Source organism: Thunnus thynnus, chromosome 17 (genome assembly GCF_963924715.1).
Source record: "Thunnus thynnus chromosome 17, fThuThy2.1, whole genome shotgun sequence".
In the NCBI taxonomy this organism is placed as follows: domain Eukaryota; kingdom Metazoa; phylum Chordata; class Actinopteri; order Scombriformes; family Scombridae; genus Thunnus; species Thunnus thynnus.
The window spans coordinates 13,330,173-13,350,207 of record NC_089533.1 but is presented as its reverse complement, the minus strand read 5'-3'; the positions used below and the strand labels follow the sequence as shown (position 1 = coordinate 13,350,207).

The 20,035-nt window shown below is 46.3% G+C and overlaps 1 protein-coding gene across 5 annotated transcripts in view; it reads right to left on the bottom strand.

Moving 5' to 3' along the window:
- LOC137168563 (BAH and coiled-coil domain-containing protein 1) overlaps positions 1–20,035 on the bottom strand; it is a 66,723-nt gene that overhangs the window by 33,343 nt on the left and 13,345 nt on the right. For 4 of the 5 annotated variants that reach the window (XM_067571211.1, XM_067571214.1, XM_067571213.1 and 1 more), the window contains exon 3: positions 2,693–2,875. In XM_067571211.1, coding sequence (XP_067427312.1) covers positions 2,693–2,875 — 183 coding nt within the window. Of the gene's footprint in view, positions 1–2,692; positions 2,876–8,226; positions 11,833–20,035 lie in introns of those variants that run through there. The other variant, XM_067571215.1, reaches the window with a different exon arrangement.

Genomic DNA, 20,035 nt, shown 5'->3' with positions numbered 1-20,035 from the left:
ATACCTAATATCAGTATCTTCCAGTCTTCCCCACAGAGTGACAGAATGGTTGATATCTGACATAATATCTTTTAAGTTCTGTTTAAGAACAACTGCATGAGCATAACATAGTAATTTGATCCAAGGTTTGTGTACAACAGTCCAGGGATTGCCATCAGTTAACATTAAGACTCAAGAATCAAGTCACATTTTATGGTGTAGGCTAGTAGTAATAGCAGAAACAGAAAGATATATGAATGAGAAAAAATAAGTTTGTCAAAACTATTCATTTATCAGATGTTGGTGGTAATGCACAATTTCATTGCCTATTTTTCATATTTTTATCTACACCAAGGAGGTTATGTTTTCAGGCTTGTTTGTTTTTCTGTTAGTCAGTAGAATATTTGGAGATTTTGTCAGACATCTCTATTAAATTTAGAGTAAGGTTCAGCCAAGGATCTTGTGATTAGGTTTTGGTGCTAATTCAAGTTCAGATCCAGGAATTGCATTTTTCTCAAATCAAAGCCATATGTACTGTTTATCTATCATTGTGTTTTTTGTCGTAGACCCAACAAAAATTAAGATGAAACATTTCTAAACATTTATTATTTATTATTATTAAAATAAGTCATTTAGACATGATTGTGCAGACTTCCCATTCCAACAGCCTGCAAACATTGTGTAGGAGAGAAGAATTTGTTCTTAATTGACTTACCTAATAAAAGGTAAAAAAAAAGAAATAAAAATAATCTCTGTTAAATATGCCTATGATTCAACCTGCTACATACACTTAAAGTCCACTAGGAAAGTGTTTATCCACAGCAAGTGACTGGTTAGTAAGTGGCTAATGAGATCATTGTTATGTATTGCTCAATGCCTTTTAGCTCTTTAATCTCTGTAAAATATGTCAGAAAAACAGTAGAGACAAAGACATCCTGCACCATGACAGGTATATATGCCTGAGACATGAGGGTCATACAATAATCTTTGAATACAAATTTTAGCTGGTATGCTTGAATTTGCATTCAAGCAACCACTTAAAAAAAAAAAACACAGTGGCGAAAAAAAATGTAAAAATCCAGAGAATATCTTTAAGGTTACAAGAGACACACTAATGCACCAACACACACGCACAAGTCAGTGCCTGCTCTGCTGCTGGTGGGGTTCTGCTGACACCCGGAGAGAGGAGGCGAGAGTCTGGGTAATTGTGCCGCTCATTTTGATGACTTGCTTTTTATGCAAAACAGGAAAAAGACAATATGCAATTATCTTGAGGAGGGAACAGCTGAATGTGGTTGATGAACAGTCTGGATTCAATCATGCTCTTAGTGCGTTATATGCAATTAAACTGCAATAGAGATAATGGCCTCCATTGCCAACTGAGTAATAATCCCAGTCATAATCACCTCCATTACTTTTATTAGGCTTGGCATTATCATCATCACTCTTATTAATATTATTCTACTTTTCCAAAAGAAGAGAATCTTTGACAATGAAACCCTAAAACTATAAGGTAAAAGAAACACTGATGCTCACAAATTGAGTTTTGAGGGGGAAAAAAATGTCTGATTGTGCTGATGTTAGAGCTAACATCTCATTCAAAGCTGTTCCTCCTGTTTCCATGTTTATTTGAAGAAGTCTAGAGTTTCACCTATTCTCACCACTGTAGCAGCTGTCCACTGACTCAACCCCTGGTGGCCAGGGCATGAGAGCGAGATGGCGGGGGGGTGGGGGGGTGGTGGGGTGTCTGTGAGGCATCCAATGGCTTCACATACTCGGCAACGGAGAGAATCTCAGCTGCAGCACACCCAATCAGCCTCAGCCACACATCATGCAACTGGGGCGCCGCTGATCAGTGACCACAAATAACAAATACTCCCCACCAGCATCCCCCCATGGACTAACAGCTGGGCTATTCTTAGAAAATAAGTAAATAAATGCAAGAGGGCTGAAATAACAAGAGTCTGTCAACTTCAAAGACTGTGGATCACTTGATGGCATTGGGTGGCCATCACATCGTGTAATTAGGGAAAGATTATGAAAATGTAAATCTAAAAGTGACAGAAGTAAAGTCACAGGAAAAGCAGACGCCGCAATAATATATAAGTGGGTGGTACTGGATAGACTTTTACATTTATCTGTCATCCCCAACAGATTAATCTCTGTGCTTTATCCTTGTCTGACTTCCTGGCTGTATCTAAGCAGAAATGTGAGAAGCATGTGTGTGTGTTTAGTCAGGTTTTTGTAATGCTGAGCGTTAGGTGGGAACCACCCTATTAAGCTGTGATGGAGACACCAGCTGAAAGCTCTGCAATCACTGCAACTTTTTTTATTTGCGAGCGCCGCTTCAGAGAGCCTTGAGTGACATTCCTGCTGACGTGAATCGAATACCGCAAGATTCCTTGGCTGAACTTTTGACTCTGTGTCCCCATCCAGAAACCGTGGCACAGCACTCCATCCCAAAACATGCTGGGCCTGGGCCTATTTTGGTGCGTAAATAAAAGGGTGGGAGCCTGGCTCTTGCTAGTCGATTACAAGCCGTGCTTCAGTGGAAAGCTAACACGGCCCAAAAATAAACAATATCAGAGTAACAGTACACCCTGCAAAGCTCTTGCCCTAATGCTGCCAAGACATGAATATCTCCTCATCCAAACAGTGTGGTCAGATGAGGGGGTGAGGCTGTGTGTTTGTGTACATGTGTGATTTGAGGTACCTTCATGCGAATGGGGGAACCAGATTTGCGAGGCGCTGGAATGGGGTCCGCCCCGGAAGGAAGGTGAGGAGGGCGAGGAGGGCGGCCGGGAAGGGTGAGACGGGTGGGAAGGGGGGGAACCCAGACTACTGGCCAGAAAGGTCCCCATGAAGGAGGCGGAGGAATTGCCCATCAATCCACTGCCTGCATTCCCAAAGGGAAAAAGGTAAGGAGAGAAAACATGGTTAGAATTAGAGGAGTGTGTCTACACCGTGACCATGAGTGTGACCAAAAGAATCAAAAAAAAAAAAAACCTGCATGAGATCTAGATGTAAATGCGAAAGGTTGGAGCCCACTGGCTCTCTAGGTGGAATCATTAAGCCGGGCAGATCTGATCGCTGCCCTGGGGCGAGGGTGAATGAGTGAAAATGTCTATGTGTGTGTGTGTGTGTATGTGTCAGGGAGAGAGAGAGAGAGAGAGAGAGAGAGAGTGTGAGACTCTCCTCCCCCTCACTGACAGCAGAGTCCTCTCCTCTCGTCTTCTCTCCCCTCACACCGCCTCTCCCCATGGGCAGACAGAGGTCTCATCTCACAGCTGAGTACACACTTTCTCAGGCTCTCTCCCTCTCGCTCTCACACACTTTTGCTCCTGCTCCCCAGTGTCCCTTTCTCAATTTCTCTCCATCCTTCCATTATCTTATGTTCTCCATCTCTCACTTTCATGCCCTCAATCTCTCTTATTGCTCTGCTCCATTTCACCTCCTCTCTTTCTCCCCTTCTCTCCTTTCTCTCTGCAGGATTTCGATAATCCAGTCATCTTTTTTTTCTTTGGTTCAATTTTGGCATTTTACTCCTTTTTCCCTTCCTCCCTCCGCTTTGTCACAGTGACCCTTTCCTCTCTGCTGTTCTTCTCTTCTGTCCCATCTCGATGAGAAGATATACACTGTGTGCATGCCTCTTCCCAACCCTCATTGTCTCCTCTTTCCCTCCCGCTGTCTCTCTTTTTTCTGACACATAACATTGCTTTGCTTTGTTCTTTACCATAATGATGGCACCAGCAGAGCAATCTGTCCCTGGCTGGCTGAACTGTGTGTTTAACAAGACTATGATGAGTAATTGACCATTCGTAGCAACGCCTGTGTGACTGGGGGCTGATTGTCTATTATGCATTGCTGGGCAAGCCAGAGAAAACACACTGATTAACCACTGCTTAAATTGCATTCCCATTACGCGCCCGCCAGTGCACTTGAGAGAGGGGCCCGGGTGCCCGGCTCTTTGCACATTCATTTCCCCCAAGTCACACTGCCGTGAAGTCTCATGCATATGTATGAAGATGCCTGGATGAGAGCACACATGCACATACTTGCACCAACACACATGTTAGTGTATCATACATTGTGCACACAGAGCTAGCTGTGAAAACATAAGGGAGAGCAACATGGTAAAAATTCATTATCAGCCCCTCATGACGTGCTGATCTTATGAGGAGCGCTGTTTGATTTGATTTTCTTTAAGCATGAATCAGTCTAAACATGAATCGATCCTTTTCTGGGAGTGTGAGAACAATTGTGTGGAAGTCTTAATCAGCCAGGCAGTGAGTGAGCACATCCTCTGGGCAGACAGCAGGGATAAACCCATCAGTCTGCTGCTCGCTCCTGCATTGAATAGCCTGTGGCTCATGGGCCATAGCACAGGAGCATGCAGGGGCACACACACACACACACACACACACACACACACACACACACACACACACACACACACACACACACACACACACACACACACACACACACAGACACTTCACACATCGAAAAAATAGGCATGGACACACATTTTCACAAATGAACAGACACACCTCTGTCACAGTTTGCACCAAAGCCCCAGACAGGAGGAAATCCCCCACAATCCCTAACCTTCCGTAAACCACCATAAAAACCAATCCTGTGCGTGTGTGTGTGTGTGTTCACATGTTGGCCTATCACAAACTAATGGAAAAACAATAACAATCACCGTAGTGTTTAACTAGCACATTAAATACTACAACACAAAATAACCTCTGAAATTTGAAAGGGAAAGTGTGTTATGTTCCTTGTTTCAGTAATTATTGGTAATTACTGCTGCTGAGAAAGTCTGCTATAATTTTTTTTTTCTCTGTTTAAAATAAAATCAAACTGAAAGTAAAGAAGTTTTTCTCATGCAGTATTAGGGACAAAATACAGACCACATGCACTCAAACAAATGGAAAACAACCACTACTTTTATAAACATTTGCAGGATAAAGCACATAGAAAGGATGAGGACGCCTTAAAATGTCTTTCGGAGGCCTTTTAGCCGTTCAGGAATGGGTGGCACAGCGGTATCATACTTGTCATGGGATGTATTGTGAAGTAGGCTGATGCTACACTATCCATGTGTTTCTGCTTTTCAGCCCTCCTTCCTTCTGTGCTGCCAACTCCTATCACCCCTGTCCCCGCAGAGTGCTCCTGGCAGATCTCTGCGGAGGGGCAGGGTGGGGGTCGGCGGCAGTGGAGGATGGATTATGGCCAGTGTGCTTGCCAGGCACACATCCAGCCCCCATCATCCAGACACCCAGGGCTCCTGTATGGCACCGCCCTCCACATTGCACACTCCTCGTCCCCTCTTTCTTGCCCGTCGCCCCCCCAGGAACCCTAGCTTTCCTCAGCGCCTCCGGTTCACATAAATCAGCTAATCCTCCTGCATTATTAACAGCCTCGCCCCAGAGAGAGAGACTGAATGAGAGAGACATCGCGAGTGACGGAGAAAAGCAGCGAAGCCCCTCTTCACACACCAAGAGGGGAGAGAGCGTCTGCCGGGAAGACAAGGAGAGGAAAGGGACAAAACATGAAAAGGGGATGTCTGGATGTCAAGCAAGGAGATCTTTGAAGTTTAAGCTGATGTTAGGGGAGGAGGGGATTGAAGGAAAACCTTAGGAGGGTCTCGGATCAACTCATACATGAAACTCTTCTCACAACACGACCAGATCAGACCTCTCACTGATCCAGTTTGGCCATATGGTCTGGACTGGAAGAAAGGTTGACCACTGCTCCAATGTGAGCCATAGTGGGTACAGAATAATAACACCTTCACCTCTGTCATGTTGGCTCTTGCTGACTCCACAACCTGTCACTCACAGTCAGTGACCCCCTCCCTCTGTGTTCTGTCCCGTTGTTCGCCTCCTACTGAGAAATAAACTGTGCATAATGCTGCTCAGACCTCCCCGTCTCTCTCTCCTCTTACAGTCTAAGCGCTCTCATACCACTATTAAATCTATGGACGTAAGCCCTGAACCCATTTAAAGCTTAATGAATCAGAGGTGTCAGTCAGAAAGCACACAGGTTATAAAAGTGGGCTGGGCTGCCTTGCTGTTGGGGCAGTTTCAGTTTGGGAGCCAACCAAAACAGTGCAGAACAAGTGGAGTGAAGGTCCGAGGCATGAGAGCATCCGTGCTGCACTCGCCACAACTGTTTATTTAGCAGCTTATTAAAGGATGACGGATCTACAGAGCCTGCTGCCACTAAGCCAGCTCCTTGTAAACTTGTGTGTTTTCTCTGCCCATGTTTTTTTTTTTTTTTTTTTTTTTCTGGAAACGCTGTTTATTTATTTCTCCGGTTCTTAAGTGGTGCCAGCGGTGCACTTGTATGGGCCTTTAAGAAAATCGGGTCATGTGCATCCTAATCGGCGCCGATCCCTGACAGCGATGGAGATTAATCCTATTAGAGAATTAAAGGAGAGGGGAGCATTGGGATGGGGGAACCCCACCTCCCTTCCTGACATCTAAACATCCCACCTTGACACACTCAAACACACACAGTTGTGCTCAGATGGGTTCAACTGTACAAACACAGAAACAAACACACAAATATCCCTGAACCTCTGGAGATGGAGCTGTTAAGTAGTGCTACTGTTTTGGTCCGGTGTGGGTGTATAGGGTGAAGGAGTCCAGTTTGTGCACAACCATAAAACGTACACATGCGTGCACACACACACACATATATATGGGCCCAGGCTGAGGCCCCCGTGGACGGCCCAGAGCAAGCAGCAGGCGGGGAGGCGGAGCAGGGAGAATGAAGGCTCAGTTGTCATGGGAACGAAAGAGAAACAGAGCTTGAGGCAAGGAGACTGAATGCTGGCCATTACAACAGCAGTGTGCAGATGCAGTTGGTCAGTGTGCTGCTCAGCAACAACAGCCATCCCAACCTATCTTGAAACCCCAGCAAAACCGCTGTGCGGCTCACAAACACACATACACACACCTTTCTCCTGTATCTAATACAGTTTCAATTGGTAGGCTGTTGGAAGGGAGGCGTCATAATCTTTACCCTGCTTGGGTCACTAATCTGCTCCGATGAGCATCCCTACCCATTAATGTAACTCCAGGGTGAGTGGTTGTTTGGTGTCTTAACAAGGAATTATACAATAATAGGATGTAAAGGGATTCATGTGTGGGCCAAGCAGTGATGGGAAAAAAAAAAAAGCTGAGAAGACAACAAGCACCCACCCACAACACGTTGTTCTTTTGAATGCTGGGAATCAGATCAAGATTTCCTTCTGGAGGGACACACACCCATTCACACACGTGCTTAAGCGCTGACACACACATACATGAGTACTTCTACAACTATGGCTATTGTCTAAGAGAAGATAAAGTACAATTATTTCACTGTGCATCATATTTCCCTGTCTGCTCTTGAAAAACGAGCCAAGGTAGTCTACAGCCCTCTGTCTTATCTGCAGATGGCAGCCTGAAGGGAGGGATGGATGTGTTGTCTAGACAAGGACACCAGACAGACAACGAGACATGTGAGCGATGGTGACAAGAGAAGAAGAGAGACAGAGAGAAAATTGCAGGTGTGACTGCATCAACCTGTTCTCCACAGCTGAGTGATCAGTGAGCGCCAGAGAGGGGATCATAGAAGAAGAAGAAGAAGAAAAAATGCCAAGAGAGAGAGAAACACACACAGTCACTACTACTTTATAAGACCTCCTATCACAGTAGAAGGAGTCTATGAACACAAGCCAGTTGAGGTTGCACAGTCAGCGGTCAGTGCCATGTGGCAGCCAGGCTCTGTAGCTCTTCACAACGCACCCTGAATGATTACAGCTCCCATATTCAGCCTCTGTCATGTCCTGTGACAAAACACACACTCCCTGCCTTCTTGTCTTAAATAAATTAAATCAGTATCAGTGAGAGTTAGATGATCAAAGAGAAAACACTTTCCTTTTCTTATCTTAAGAGCTGCTTAAATCCGGTGGCTGCTTTCAGTAGCTGTAGTAGGCACTACTTTAACTCTCTGACACAGCAAGACAAGACGCCAGAACATGTATTTGTAAGATATTAGAATGGGATTACTGATTTCAGACAGGTTTTCTTGTTCAAGCCTTTAGGAATTTTTATGTTTATGTGGCCAAACCTGTCAATCTCTGGTTTGGCTCTTTAACACTTGAGTGATATAAGATAGACACCTAAAAACAGGGAGTAGTGAATGAAGACAGAAAAGAGGAAGAAAAAGACATTCTGAATGTTTACTTACCAAGTAAAAACATATCGAGGAGGATGTCTGTTAAGAGAGTTTCACTCCCACTTCAGTGTCTTTCTCATCAGACTTTCCTACCGATGCAGTTCCATGTTCTGCCCAGGAATTCAGACGCCCAAAAAGAAGCCAGCTAGACTTTCCACACACATATTCACTCATAAACGCAACTAAGTTTTTAGACCCTCTCTGGTAACACACGGAAACTGGATTGGATCGGGCAACTGTACACACCAGTGGCCCCAGACAGACTGCACACGCTACCCTGGAGGGCCGCTGACTAACCCAGCGCCTACTTCCTCACAATAAAACGCAGAAGGAATTTCAAATGGCTACTAAAGTGGGGGGATTTCCTTCAAACAGTCAAAGTCATCTTGAAAACATTAACTCAACTGGTAGCCAAATTCCTCCTCACTTCGGAAACAACTGTAGCAGAAGGTTGTTGTTTTTTTTGTTTTTTTTTTCTGTGTTTTGGTTGCTTACCCCCTTGCTTTACAAATTCACTCCCAGACTTTGTCTTTTTGGGTTGGTGGGTGACTGGATGACGGGGCTGAGAGAGTGGGCTGCACTCTACATCTCCAGTAGGAGGCTGGTCTGCTCAGAAGCGTACTGAAGTGAGAGGGAGAGGGAGAGAGAGAGAGAGCGAGCAGGCGGTCCAGTCCTGGAGCTGGGCCCAGTGCAGGGGTGGGGGAAAGTGCCAGCAGCGCACGCCTCCGACACTCTCCACACTGCGTGCCTGTGGAGTGAGTTTAGTGGATGTGGTCAGTGCGGGGGTGGGAGAAGTGGAAAGGGAGCGGGAGAAGCAGTTGGAAGAATTAACGGAGGAAGAGTGAGAGAGACTGTCTGTACTACAGGGCAACATCCAGGGGAAGTGTAAGGGGCAAGAGTTTAGACGTGTAGATAAGGGCGTGAGGAACCGTGAGAGACTTCGAGAGCGAACGAGCAGCAGAGTGTGTGGGAGTGTGTGTCGCTGAGCATATGTGAGCTTCTCTCTGTGTGTGTGAGTGTGTGTGTGTGTCTGTGTGGTGGTCGTCTCGCTGAAGTTGACAGCCTGTGTTTGCAGAGTGGCTTCGTGGTCAGCCACTCGCTCGCGATTGATGGCGGGGTTAAAGGGATTCTGGGATTTTTTTTTTTTTTTTTTTTTTTTTGCAGAAGTGCTATGCAAATAAAATTGGCTCGGGGAGGTCAGCTAAAACACCCCACCCACTTCAACCAGCTGTTTATACAGTATAGAAGTTGACATGATAGGGATAAGAGATTCTAATCCTAAACAAATTAGTCCAACTGGCTCATCCTGGTTTGGCAGGGAGCCTGAAAACAACAATGGATCCACACAGGCTACAGAGAAAACAGATACGACAAAATGTCTCTGAGGGATATTTTATTCTAGGAAGGGTGAAGAGATGTCAAAGAACATGCTCACATCCCACCAATATATGTTTCTCCTCATTCTAACCTTTTTTCTCAGGAGTCTGCAAAAACATCAGCTCTTCTGACATAGCATGTGTGCCTTTATCTAGCCAGCCTCCCCAAGGGGGTTTCCACCTCAGTTTTACCACAATTAATCATTCATAAAGCCCCATTTGCAGAGGGTTATCATTGTCAAAAAGAGACTCCAACTCTAATCCCATCACTCCTGTTCCAACAGTGGTGCGGGGGGCAGGAGGTAGAGATAGCGATGTCTGAAAGTGTTCCTGCTGAAGTGCCGTTTTATGGGCACAGTAAATAAAAGAGCTGGACACACAGCAGCGGCGCAGCTATTTGCCAAGGAGCAGGCCAGGAAGTCTGTCGTTTACCTGTGACTGTCAAAGTTAGGTTGCTGAGGGGGTTGAGTGGTGTGGGTGAAGGCTACGGGAGGAAGAAGAGGAAGCTGGGGTAAAGGGTGAAGAGGTGAAGGGGGAAGCAAAGGGCAGGGGATGTGACTCAGGTTTAAAGCTACTGATAGACTAGAAAGGAAACCGGACATAGTACAGTAGCTGGGACATTAATGGATGGACAAAGAGTGATGGTAAAAGTAAGGTCTGTTAGCTTAGGGCTTGTCTCTTGGACTTGTGTTTGGGAGTGCTGGCTGTGATCCGTGTGAAAGTGCAATAGTGTGCTGAGTCACTGGTTTCATCTGTGGAGAGCAAGCAGACATTCCAGGCTGGGACACAGGAGGTGGGAGGACAGATTCGAAACAGCAGCAGGACCAGGCCAGGACAAATGAGCTCAAGGCCCATTACCTTCCTTTTACACCCACCCACACTCGCATTCCCTACTCCCACAACACAGATTTAATAGCACACACAAGAAAAGCAATGTCACAACACAAAATCGCTAAACTCTGCTTTCAATTCAATGTAACAGGAAGTACATATTACACCAGACCAGAGTAGTTTTCCTTGGACTGGACTCTCATTACGGTGTGTTTTCTCTCCAAGCACCATCTTGTTATTTCCATCAGCATTTTACTTTATTAAATCCCCCTCCATGCTACCTATTAAAGCAATCGCCTTTTTGTCTCTTGGTTCAGATAAAAATGCAAGCATTTCTTATGGAATGGCCAATAAAGGCCTGATATTTTGCTGAGAGCTTGCAGGGCCAGGAGCACTTTGTTCTTTGTATACAGGGCAGCTACACACTCCTCAAGGAGAACCATTTGTTATCTGTCCAAACTTTGGTGAGTGTGCTTGTTAACTGACCCATTGTTACATGAGAGGGTTTCAGGGCCGTTTGTTGCGTTCCGGCTCTTTATTCCTGAGGCATGAAATTGTGATTACCATAGTGGGGCTCATCCATCTCATTCTCTCATCCACACACACACACACACACACGCTAAACATCACATTTTTATTTTGCTTTCTTTCTTTCTTCCTCTCTTCCTTCCTTCCTTTCTTTCTCTTTCCCTTTCTAGTCGTCTCTGTCTTAGTCTCTCATAATACACACACACACACACACACAGCAACACACCCAAACACAAAAAGAGCCGCCCACAGCTGCGTCAGGCCATCTCTCTAACAATCCAATCTGTTTTCTTTCCCATGATGTTTCCCATTGGCACAGGGAGGAGAAAATCAGATTTACTCCCCCACAGGGCCCATGCAGTTGCACTGATATGGAAAATGATTTCAGTGCTGCATGAGCCCATAAACATTATTTTGGTCTCCCCTGTTAATGACACATTTCTTCCCAGCATTGTGGATCTCACAGAGGAAGAGATGAGTGTAAAGGGGGGGCTGAAGAAAGGAGGGGGAGAAAGAGAGGAAGGGGGGAGGAATCCTCCAGGGCCTCACATACAACAGGGGAGTCCTTCACCCCTCAAACTGCATCCTGACATCCAAGACTTCTCTCACTCTCTTTCTCATCCACACACACCGAACCACGTACACATACAGCTAATCAACCATGCAGGAACTTAAATCGTCACGGCCCTCAAATAAAGCCCCCACCCCCTCAAAAAAAAAAAAAGAAAAAAGAAATCCTCCAGGGCCTCACATACAACAGGGGAGTCCTTCACCCCTCAAACTGCATCCTGAAATCCAAGACTTGTATCACTCTCTTTCTCATCCACACACACAGAACCACATATACATACACAGCTACTTAAATTGTCATGGCCTTCAAATAAAGCCCCCCCCCCCCCCAAAAAAAAGAGCACAAAGATATCCCTGCTGGAAAATGAGCAGAGTCAAGGAAGGATTTCTCACCTCTCTCTCTCTCTATCTCGCTGTCAGCCTGATTCCAAACACACTGCATTTGGCTGCGGGGCTCAAATCAGCCCCACTACAATTGTGTCATACAGCCCACATATCTTTTATTGGTGGTAGCAGCCAATATAGCAACTCCCCCTCCTCCTCTTGAACACAGGGATAAAATTTGTACTTTTAGTGGTAAGTTACAAACACTTTGTGCCTGAGGCGTATTGTCAACAAGAAGAGCACGCTGTAGCCTCAAGTCCTAAACACAAGTCATTTAATATGATGGTGTTAAAAAGAGGCTCCAGCAGGCCAATAGCGAGGCACTAAACCTCCTATTTGGCATCCATTAAAACCCATCTGCAGGACCAAATACGAGGGGGCGAACAGGAAATAGCCACATTAGATATGACTAAAAACTGTCCTCCACTTTTGAACATTCTCTTGCAGGTCTCTCAATCTCCAGATCCAAAAATGGGATTTTCATGGTTCTCCTGTTCCACTGGAAACATCACATGGAATGCTCTGGATCTGGTTTGTTTTACAGCTGATGACTGATCTGTCTAAATCCACTGGTTTTATGTTCTGGCCATGGGGATGGATGGGTGACTAACGGCGGCTTGCGTGCCATGTTTCAGCCGACGCAGCCAGAGCTTAGCCAGCCAGGTCACGGACACAGACATGCCTGGTAGTGGGAAAATGGCAGATTAAAACAAGTGCTCAGCACTATTCTCTCTAATTAGTCCTCTGTTAACTTTTGAACTTAATTGGTTAATTGAGATGTGGTTAGACTGGGGAAGGTTTCGGCTCCCTCAGGGTGACCATACGGCTCCAGTATTTCAGCCTGGCACTGCCTGGCGCAGGAGGTGGCTGCCTCTCTCTCACTCTCTCTCTCTTTGAGCATCCCACCGCTCCAGTGACGAGGAGTAATGATGCCGCACAGGAGGCAGTAAAACTGTGTTTTGCAAGTGTGTTTTAGCAGAGATTGTATCCATACACTGCACATATGCCTGTGCCACATCAAAGCAGCTCTTTGACTACCCAGTCCTGGGTGGTCTAACCCTCTCTTTTCTCAACCAGCGGTGCTAGATAGATAGGCCTCGGAAAAGTGGAGAGTGGATGTGGGTGGATGTTACTTCACCACAGGCGAGTGTGTTCTGTCGAACTCAGAAGTCAGTTTGCTTTGGAGGAGACATGAGCAGCGTGAGGAGGGAGAATAAAAGTGCGGTGCGATACATACACAGATAAACACACACAACCCCATAGGCATCACATTGCTTGAGTCTCCCCATCTCCTCTGGTTGATGTATAATGATACCCACAACACCACATAAATCTGCAAGCAGCTCGATTCATTGAGGCAGATTTTAACTGCTGTCTTCCTTTTTTCACTTTCATCCCCTCTTCTCCCTTTGCTCCTTGGAGCCCCATCACTCATCCCCCTTCTCAGTTTTCCCTTTCCATCCTCACACCCTCTCTATCATCCCTCCATCACTCTCCCTCCTTCCCCCTGCTGTTCAGCTCCATATTTCTGTCCTCCCTCATCACCTCACTCTCTTCCCTCAGTTGCCGTCACACGTGTGCTTCAAAATGGAAACACTTTCTCTTCATTTTTTGGGTTTTTAAAAACCGCTTTCCCTCCCACTCCCTCATCCTACTTGCGCTCTGTTTCTCTGCTCTTGTTCGTCCATTAGTTTTCCTGAGGCCTGGGAGGGTAATGAACGTCTTGTTTTATGGGGAGTCACAGGTTCACCCCTCCCTACGTCAGAACCGCCCATAAATCAGCATCCCAGCTTTCTACTGGCAACCAGGGCTCATTGGAATGTCCTGTTCTCCCTTGTCCTCCCGTCCTCTCTCCCTCCCTCTTCCATCTGTGGCCCGGCGCCTCCTTTAGGTCATGCAGAGCAGTTTTGGACATCAGGGGCCTGCTTGAAGAGACTGCTTTGCTGCTGTCCTCTGAGTTCTCTTGGATTGGCCTGTAATATGATAAAGTCCTGGAGTGATGTGTGTGAGAGAAACAGAAGGCAGCTCCCTGCTCTGGCTTCTCTCTGTCTGATGTAGCCTGTCAGAGGCACAGAGACACAGAGACAGAACAGTGAAGATAACGGAGCCGAGAGCCGCCGCGCCAGCCAGCCCAAGGTCTTTCTGCAGCCCTGAATATAATTTGCCATTGGTTCACAAGGGGAACAAAGGAGAAATGTTTAATTCTTGTAGCGTTGGCCAAGACAAATGCAAGCATTTTTGTTCTGATAACCTACAAACAAGGGGAGGGAAGGCACCTGCGTAGCCAAGGCCGAATGATATACAGTATTACCTTGTAAAGAACACGCTGTATAATCACATGTGCTTCTCCTTCACTTCTATTGTTGCAAGGCGTCTAAGGACAATACTCCAGTCAGCCCATGCAGATAACACCTTTTTTTTTCCCACTGTAGCAGCCTACACTTTCAAGTGTATACAAGGTCAGCCAAATCACACAGTAAATTCTTTTATAAAATTCATCTGACAAAGCTGAGTTATGTCTCCTGACCGTTGACACTGGTCATCCATGGAATGCCGCTGCCGGGGCCTGCACAACATCTGCAGCAACACACTTGAGCAGAGATGAGTAAAATTAGGAGCATTTTCTGCAATCTGTACGGAGGAGAGAAGGTCATCCTCACCCGAACATGAGCAGATGAGTTTAACATAGAGCAGGGCGGCCATAAAAAGCCTCTACTCTCCCTTTTCCAGCTGGTTAGACTGATGTGGGTCTTAACAGCTAGGAGTCGAAAAAAGGCACAATCCAAGGTCAAACCAGGGAGACGGCGGGGGGGAGGATATCATCTTGATCAACTGCTCATGGCTTGTCTGTCTGGTTGGTTGGCTGCACAGCTACCATTGCAGTCGTCTATCTTTGTTGCAGTAATCACATGTAGTCGGCTGGACAGGTGGGCCGGACGGTCACGTGTTACCCCCCCCCCTGCCCCTCCCCTCACTCTATTTGTCTGCAGGTCATATTCAGAAATGGCATAGAGGAGACGGGAGGCCTTGCAGGGTTACGAGAGGCTTGCAGCATCTGATCGGAGTTAACAGATGTGTTACAGCTGCTCGCCTTGTTTGCCATAGCACATTCGCAAACACATGCACACAGTGATACACACTCACTGAAAAGGCACACAAAAATACCACTATGTTAGTGGGATGAAAATTAAAATCATATATTTTCCGACTGGCCATGCTCAATAGCACTACTGGCAGTGTTTTGGGTCTCAAATAAAAACCTTACATCCCAAAGTAACCATTAAACTGACTTTGAACAGTGTGCCTATGAGCGCACATGTTGGCTTTTCCTATTTTTCTTTAATATATGCTTAGCTCTGCTGGCCATAAAACATGTCAGCGCCTACATGTTGGGCCAGAAAGTCTCAAGCTATGTGACAGGCCTGACCAGTGAAATGATTTGGGGGATTCTGTGTAAGGATGATAGCTGGCCATGGAGTTAAAGGGAGAGGTAGCGCAGAGAAACCACAGCTGGGTGTCCTCATATCCACGGGAGAGCAACAGCTTTCAGCAGGTTATCACAACGCAAGCACGAGCCAAGCTCAGTCTAGACCTGGCAGAGGCCATAATGGAGAGGAAGGGGGAGGCAGAGGGGGACAGGGAGAGACAGGGAAGGAGAATAAAGAAGAGTTATTAGGGTGATGCAAGGCAATGAGGGGAAGAAGGTCTAGTGAAATGTTTTGACACAGAAACATAGCAAGTATGACACAGGTACTTAAACACGGGCTTGAAAAGCAAACCACCGCAACCTTTTCTTTCTTTGCTCTCTCCCTTGTTCTTTTTCTTTCTGTCTGCTCACTGTGACACACACTCACACAAGTAATAGTTACAGCTGCAACTTCCACAAACTGCTCATTCATGTTAACCCGATGGCAGAGCTCGTCTCATGACTGTCAGGCCGGCTTTCATTCTTTGCCAGTTTGAGCGGTGCGAGCAGAGTCCAGGTCCATCACCCAGATTACTGAGATCCTAAACACCCCATTATTTTCATGAGCTCACATGAACACCAGGCAGTCTGGAAGCAGGAAAATCTGGCGCTGCATGGGAAGCAAACTTGATTACATCCCCGCTGTATAGTCCTGCATTATCAGTTATGCATTCTTTTGAGCTGTATTGACTTCGGCATCAGCAGCTGCAGCTTTAACTTGTGGTGCCATGCGACACATTCCCTCACAGTCAGTGTGTGTGTTTGTGTGTGTGTGGATATGTGTTGGAGAGTGTGGTTTCTATCTCCTTACTGTATTTGTTCTGGCACAGTGCTCTATTGTGGGGCTGGGCTTTGCACTCCTCAGATAAGAGAGCAGTTATGTCAACACTGGGTGCTGTGAAGGAGCCGCCTGGTTGTGTTGACATTCTACAACACTGCTTATTTACTCTGACCACAGAGTTCAGCCATCATCTAGCCTCTAATGCACTAATGACCAGAGGCCTCCAGGGGTGGAGCCCCCTCCTGGCTCTACCCGGTACTGGCTCTCTGCTTGTCAGGTGAGAAGAAGGATGAGGGGGGATGGGGTAACTAATGGCTTTGAAAAACCCTGAGTTTAAAGCAGACTGCCAACAGATTCTGAAAAAAAAGGTTGAGGAATGCTTCCCGCAACACACACATCCTCCTTGTAGACTCAGGCAGCATGAGTCTGCATATTGAGCTGAGCTGAGCAGCCCTATCAGTAAAGAGCCAGTGGAGCAATCCATGCATAATTAGGGAAGGGGGGAGGGGGTTAATTGACTTCTTTGAGAAAGATCCTGATTTCTATCAGCCAGTCCCATAATCATGTGAGCCAGGGCTCTCATTAAGCCCCCTCCCTCATTTATCTCTCTTCCCCTCTAACCCTTTACCCTCTCCCTCCCTCTCCTCCTCTTTCCTCCCCCGCTTTGAACAAGGGTGAAGCCCCGACCACTCTTGCTGTGCCCTCAGCGGGCCAGGAAAGGGTGAGGCAGATTTATAGCCAGCACCTGAGTGAGTAAGGTGCACACAGGCACATAAACACATGAAGAGTGCACATTCATACGCACGCTCACACACACACACACACACAAACCAAACACACACGCTAAGGCTCCAGACTGCAGTTGACCTGACTGTGACCTCAGTGCGGTAATGTACTGGCTAGCAGATATTAGCAGCAAACCTGTGTGCTTGTGTCCCTGTGGCCAGAAATGTTCTCCACACAGAGACACAGTGTTGCACAGGAGATTCAGACCCAGTGTGTGTATTTTTTTTTTTTCTATTTCCAACAATAATGCTCAAACCACAGTGCAGCAGGAACAGCACCGTAACAAGTGCTTTGAATTATTTACAGGCAGAAAGTATATACTGCCTAATGACACGCATCCTTACCACAAACAAAATACATTATGCTGGCGTGTCAACACCTATGAATATTTACTAAAACATATCCGCTAAGACAAGCCTTTTGTTCGGCATGGTTTTAACCAGATAGAAAACCGGCTCTTCTTGGCTGCTTTCCTTGCGTTTCTCTTCCCTTCCTTCCTTATACTCTCTTCTACTCCAGTCTTTAGAAGTAGTGGAAGATTTGGGGGAAAGCTGAATTCCACTGAGAGAGAGTAAGGGAAGAAAAAAAAAGGATGACGTGGAGAAAAGAGATGAAAAGTGACAAATGAGAGATTTCCTTCACAAGCCCATAAATCAGTAGACGCGGGCAGGGGCAGTATGAGGCCTCCCTCAAAAAGCTAAACTTTTTTTTTCCCTTTCACAGCCAGCGCTAACCACCGTTCTCCCTTAACATTCACGCAAACACACACCTACACATATGTGAATACTCACATACACAAGAACACACACTTTCTCCCTTCCTCCTTGCACATGCTCCCAGATGGTGTGTGCTGGAATGGCATCCCCATTGCTCTCTACCAATCTGGTTGTGGCGCTTGGCCTGGCTGACTGGCAGAGAAGCACGCCTCGTAAAATCACTTACAGTTAAGAGTGGTGCAGGCTTCAAAGTGGCGCGCCTTCAAACCAGCACTGTTAAAGGGTCCAAGCATGTGTGTTGAAATAAATCCTGTTCATTCTGTCACATAAAAACACATAGGGTGGAGCACTGGGGGGGGGGGGGCAGTTGGCTGGTACAGCTGCTTCTACAGGTAAGCAGGACGGACAGACGAGGGAAGATGAGAGAAATGAGCTCTTCGGCGCATTTGCAATATGCACGCAGTGGGGCGCCACACACTGGGCAAGGACGTAGAGAGAGGCACCCCGCTGGGTTTGGGAGGTGTCTGCTGAGTCGGTGGGGAGCAAAAGGAGAGAGCAATGGGAGCAACTGTCAGCAGCCCTTTCTCAGCTCCAAAGTGTTTGTGTGAGTGAATGTGGACTGTTGCTGGATGTGAGATTAAAAAGCACTGCCGTTCAACTGGACATATGTGTGCTGTGGTTGGAAAGCTGGGAAGTCAGTGCTGAGAAACTTGAGCCCTGTACAGGACGGTCCCAGAGACTGGCGGATTGATGGAGGTCCAAAAGGACTTAGGATCTGCTTTCATTCTGAATGTTCACCATCTGCTTGGCTGGAAAGAGAACCCACGGAGCTGGAGAAAACTCTGTCAACTGACAGATGAGACAGTGAGCGTAAATGTGTGTGTATGTGTGTTGTGTGTGTACTTGTGCAGACAGTGTGTCAGTATTGATCCTCAAAGCAGCTCCACTTTCTGAAAGAAGATCTGTCAAATGGGGATATACACATTTACACACACACACACACACACACACTAAGAAAAAATGGCTTTAGTACAATGCGGATTTCACAGCATAAGTAAAATTCCATCTCAAAAATAACAGACATCTGCTTCACCATCACATGATGCTCCATCTCATGACAAAATTCTTTAGACAAGAAGTGTACCTAACTATTCTGTCTTCTCTTCCCCCACAGCTGCATAGTTTACTCCACCTCCGCCATGCCAGTGGTATTGATCCATCCAGTTTCCATGTGTGCAGACGACTCTGGTCTGGTAAGGATGACCACTTTTCTCCTAATACTTCATTGCTCTGTCACACATTAGTCACAAAGGTACAGACCTTCCACATCACCAAAATAATCCAAACACATGTCCTGTTTTGTTTCCTAACAACCACATATGAGCCCACATGTGCACTACCAAGTCCAGTTATGATACCTTAGCAACCACTGCTGACCTCCAAAAGCCCCCCCCCCCCTTCACGGAAATGCCTCCTATAGGACTCTCATGTTATCCCTTTGGTAGTTCTTGAAACACTCTTGCCTATCTGTGACCCATGACTAACCCAGGAAGTAATCTGCAGAGATGCACACAACAAAATTCCTGTTACTGTGTTGAAAGTTATCTCTGACCTCCCGACCTCCGGAGAAACCACAATGATGTCTGTATTCCTTCTGTCTTGTAAAAAAAAAAGAGAGATAACACGGGCCTAAGGGGCTGATGAAGAAACAGCAGATACACTCCCATAACTGTCATCCATATGCTGGGAATGCGATGTGATTTACAGCACTTGCCAGCAAAACAGTAAACCGCAGCTTCTCGAAAACAGGGGCACCTGCACACCTGAGAACAAGCTGTTCCACAAGCAAAAAATGAGTAATTAAAATTACGAGGGGAAAAATAAACACAGCTTCTTAAAAGACTTACAGTATAATGCTGTATAAATCCATCTGCGCATGTTGTTATTCCGATTACTGTCACAGATATATCAGCTAATCATCGTTGTGATTGAAGCAGATGGATTTACTATATCCCCCAACAGTCCCGTGCAGAAGTGGAGAAGAGTGAGATGGATGGAATATAAAACGCCCAGGGCTGAGGTAGAATTAGGCACCTGCATCAGCCCCCCGTCCACCCCCACATGATGCCCTCTCAGCTGCCTGCCACTCTGTTTCCTCTCTCACTCCTTTTATACGATCTCTCCACCACACAGTTCCTTTGATTGCTCTTTCCCGTGGGCATACACACACATACACAAATATAACACATGCATACACAAAAACTCAAAAACACACACACACTTCTTCTTCCATACTGTTCGGAGACAGTTGCGCCAGCTGAGTTTTGATTTGGAAAGAAGAGTTGCCTCCACTACAAATAATGACAGGCACTCAAGAAACAAG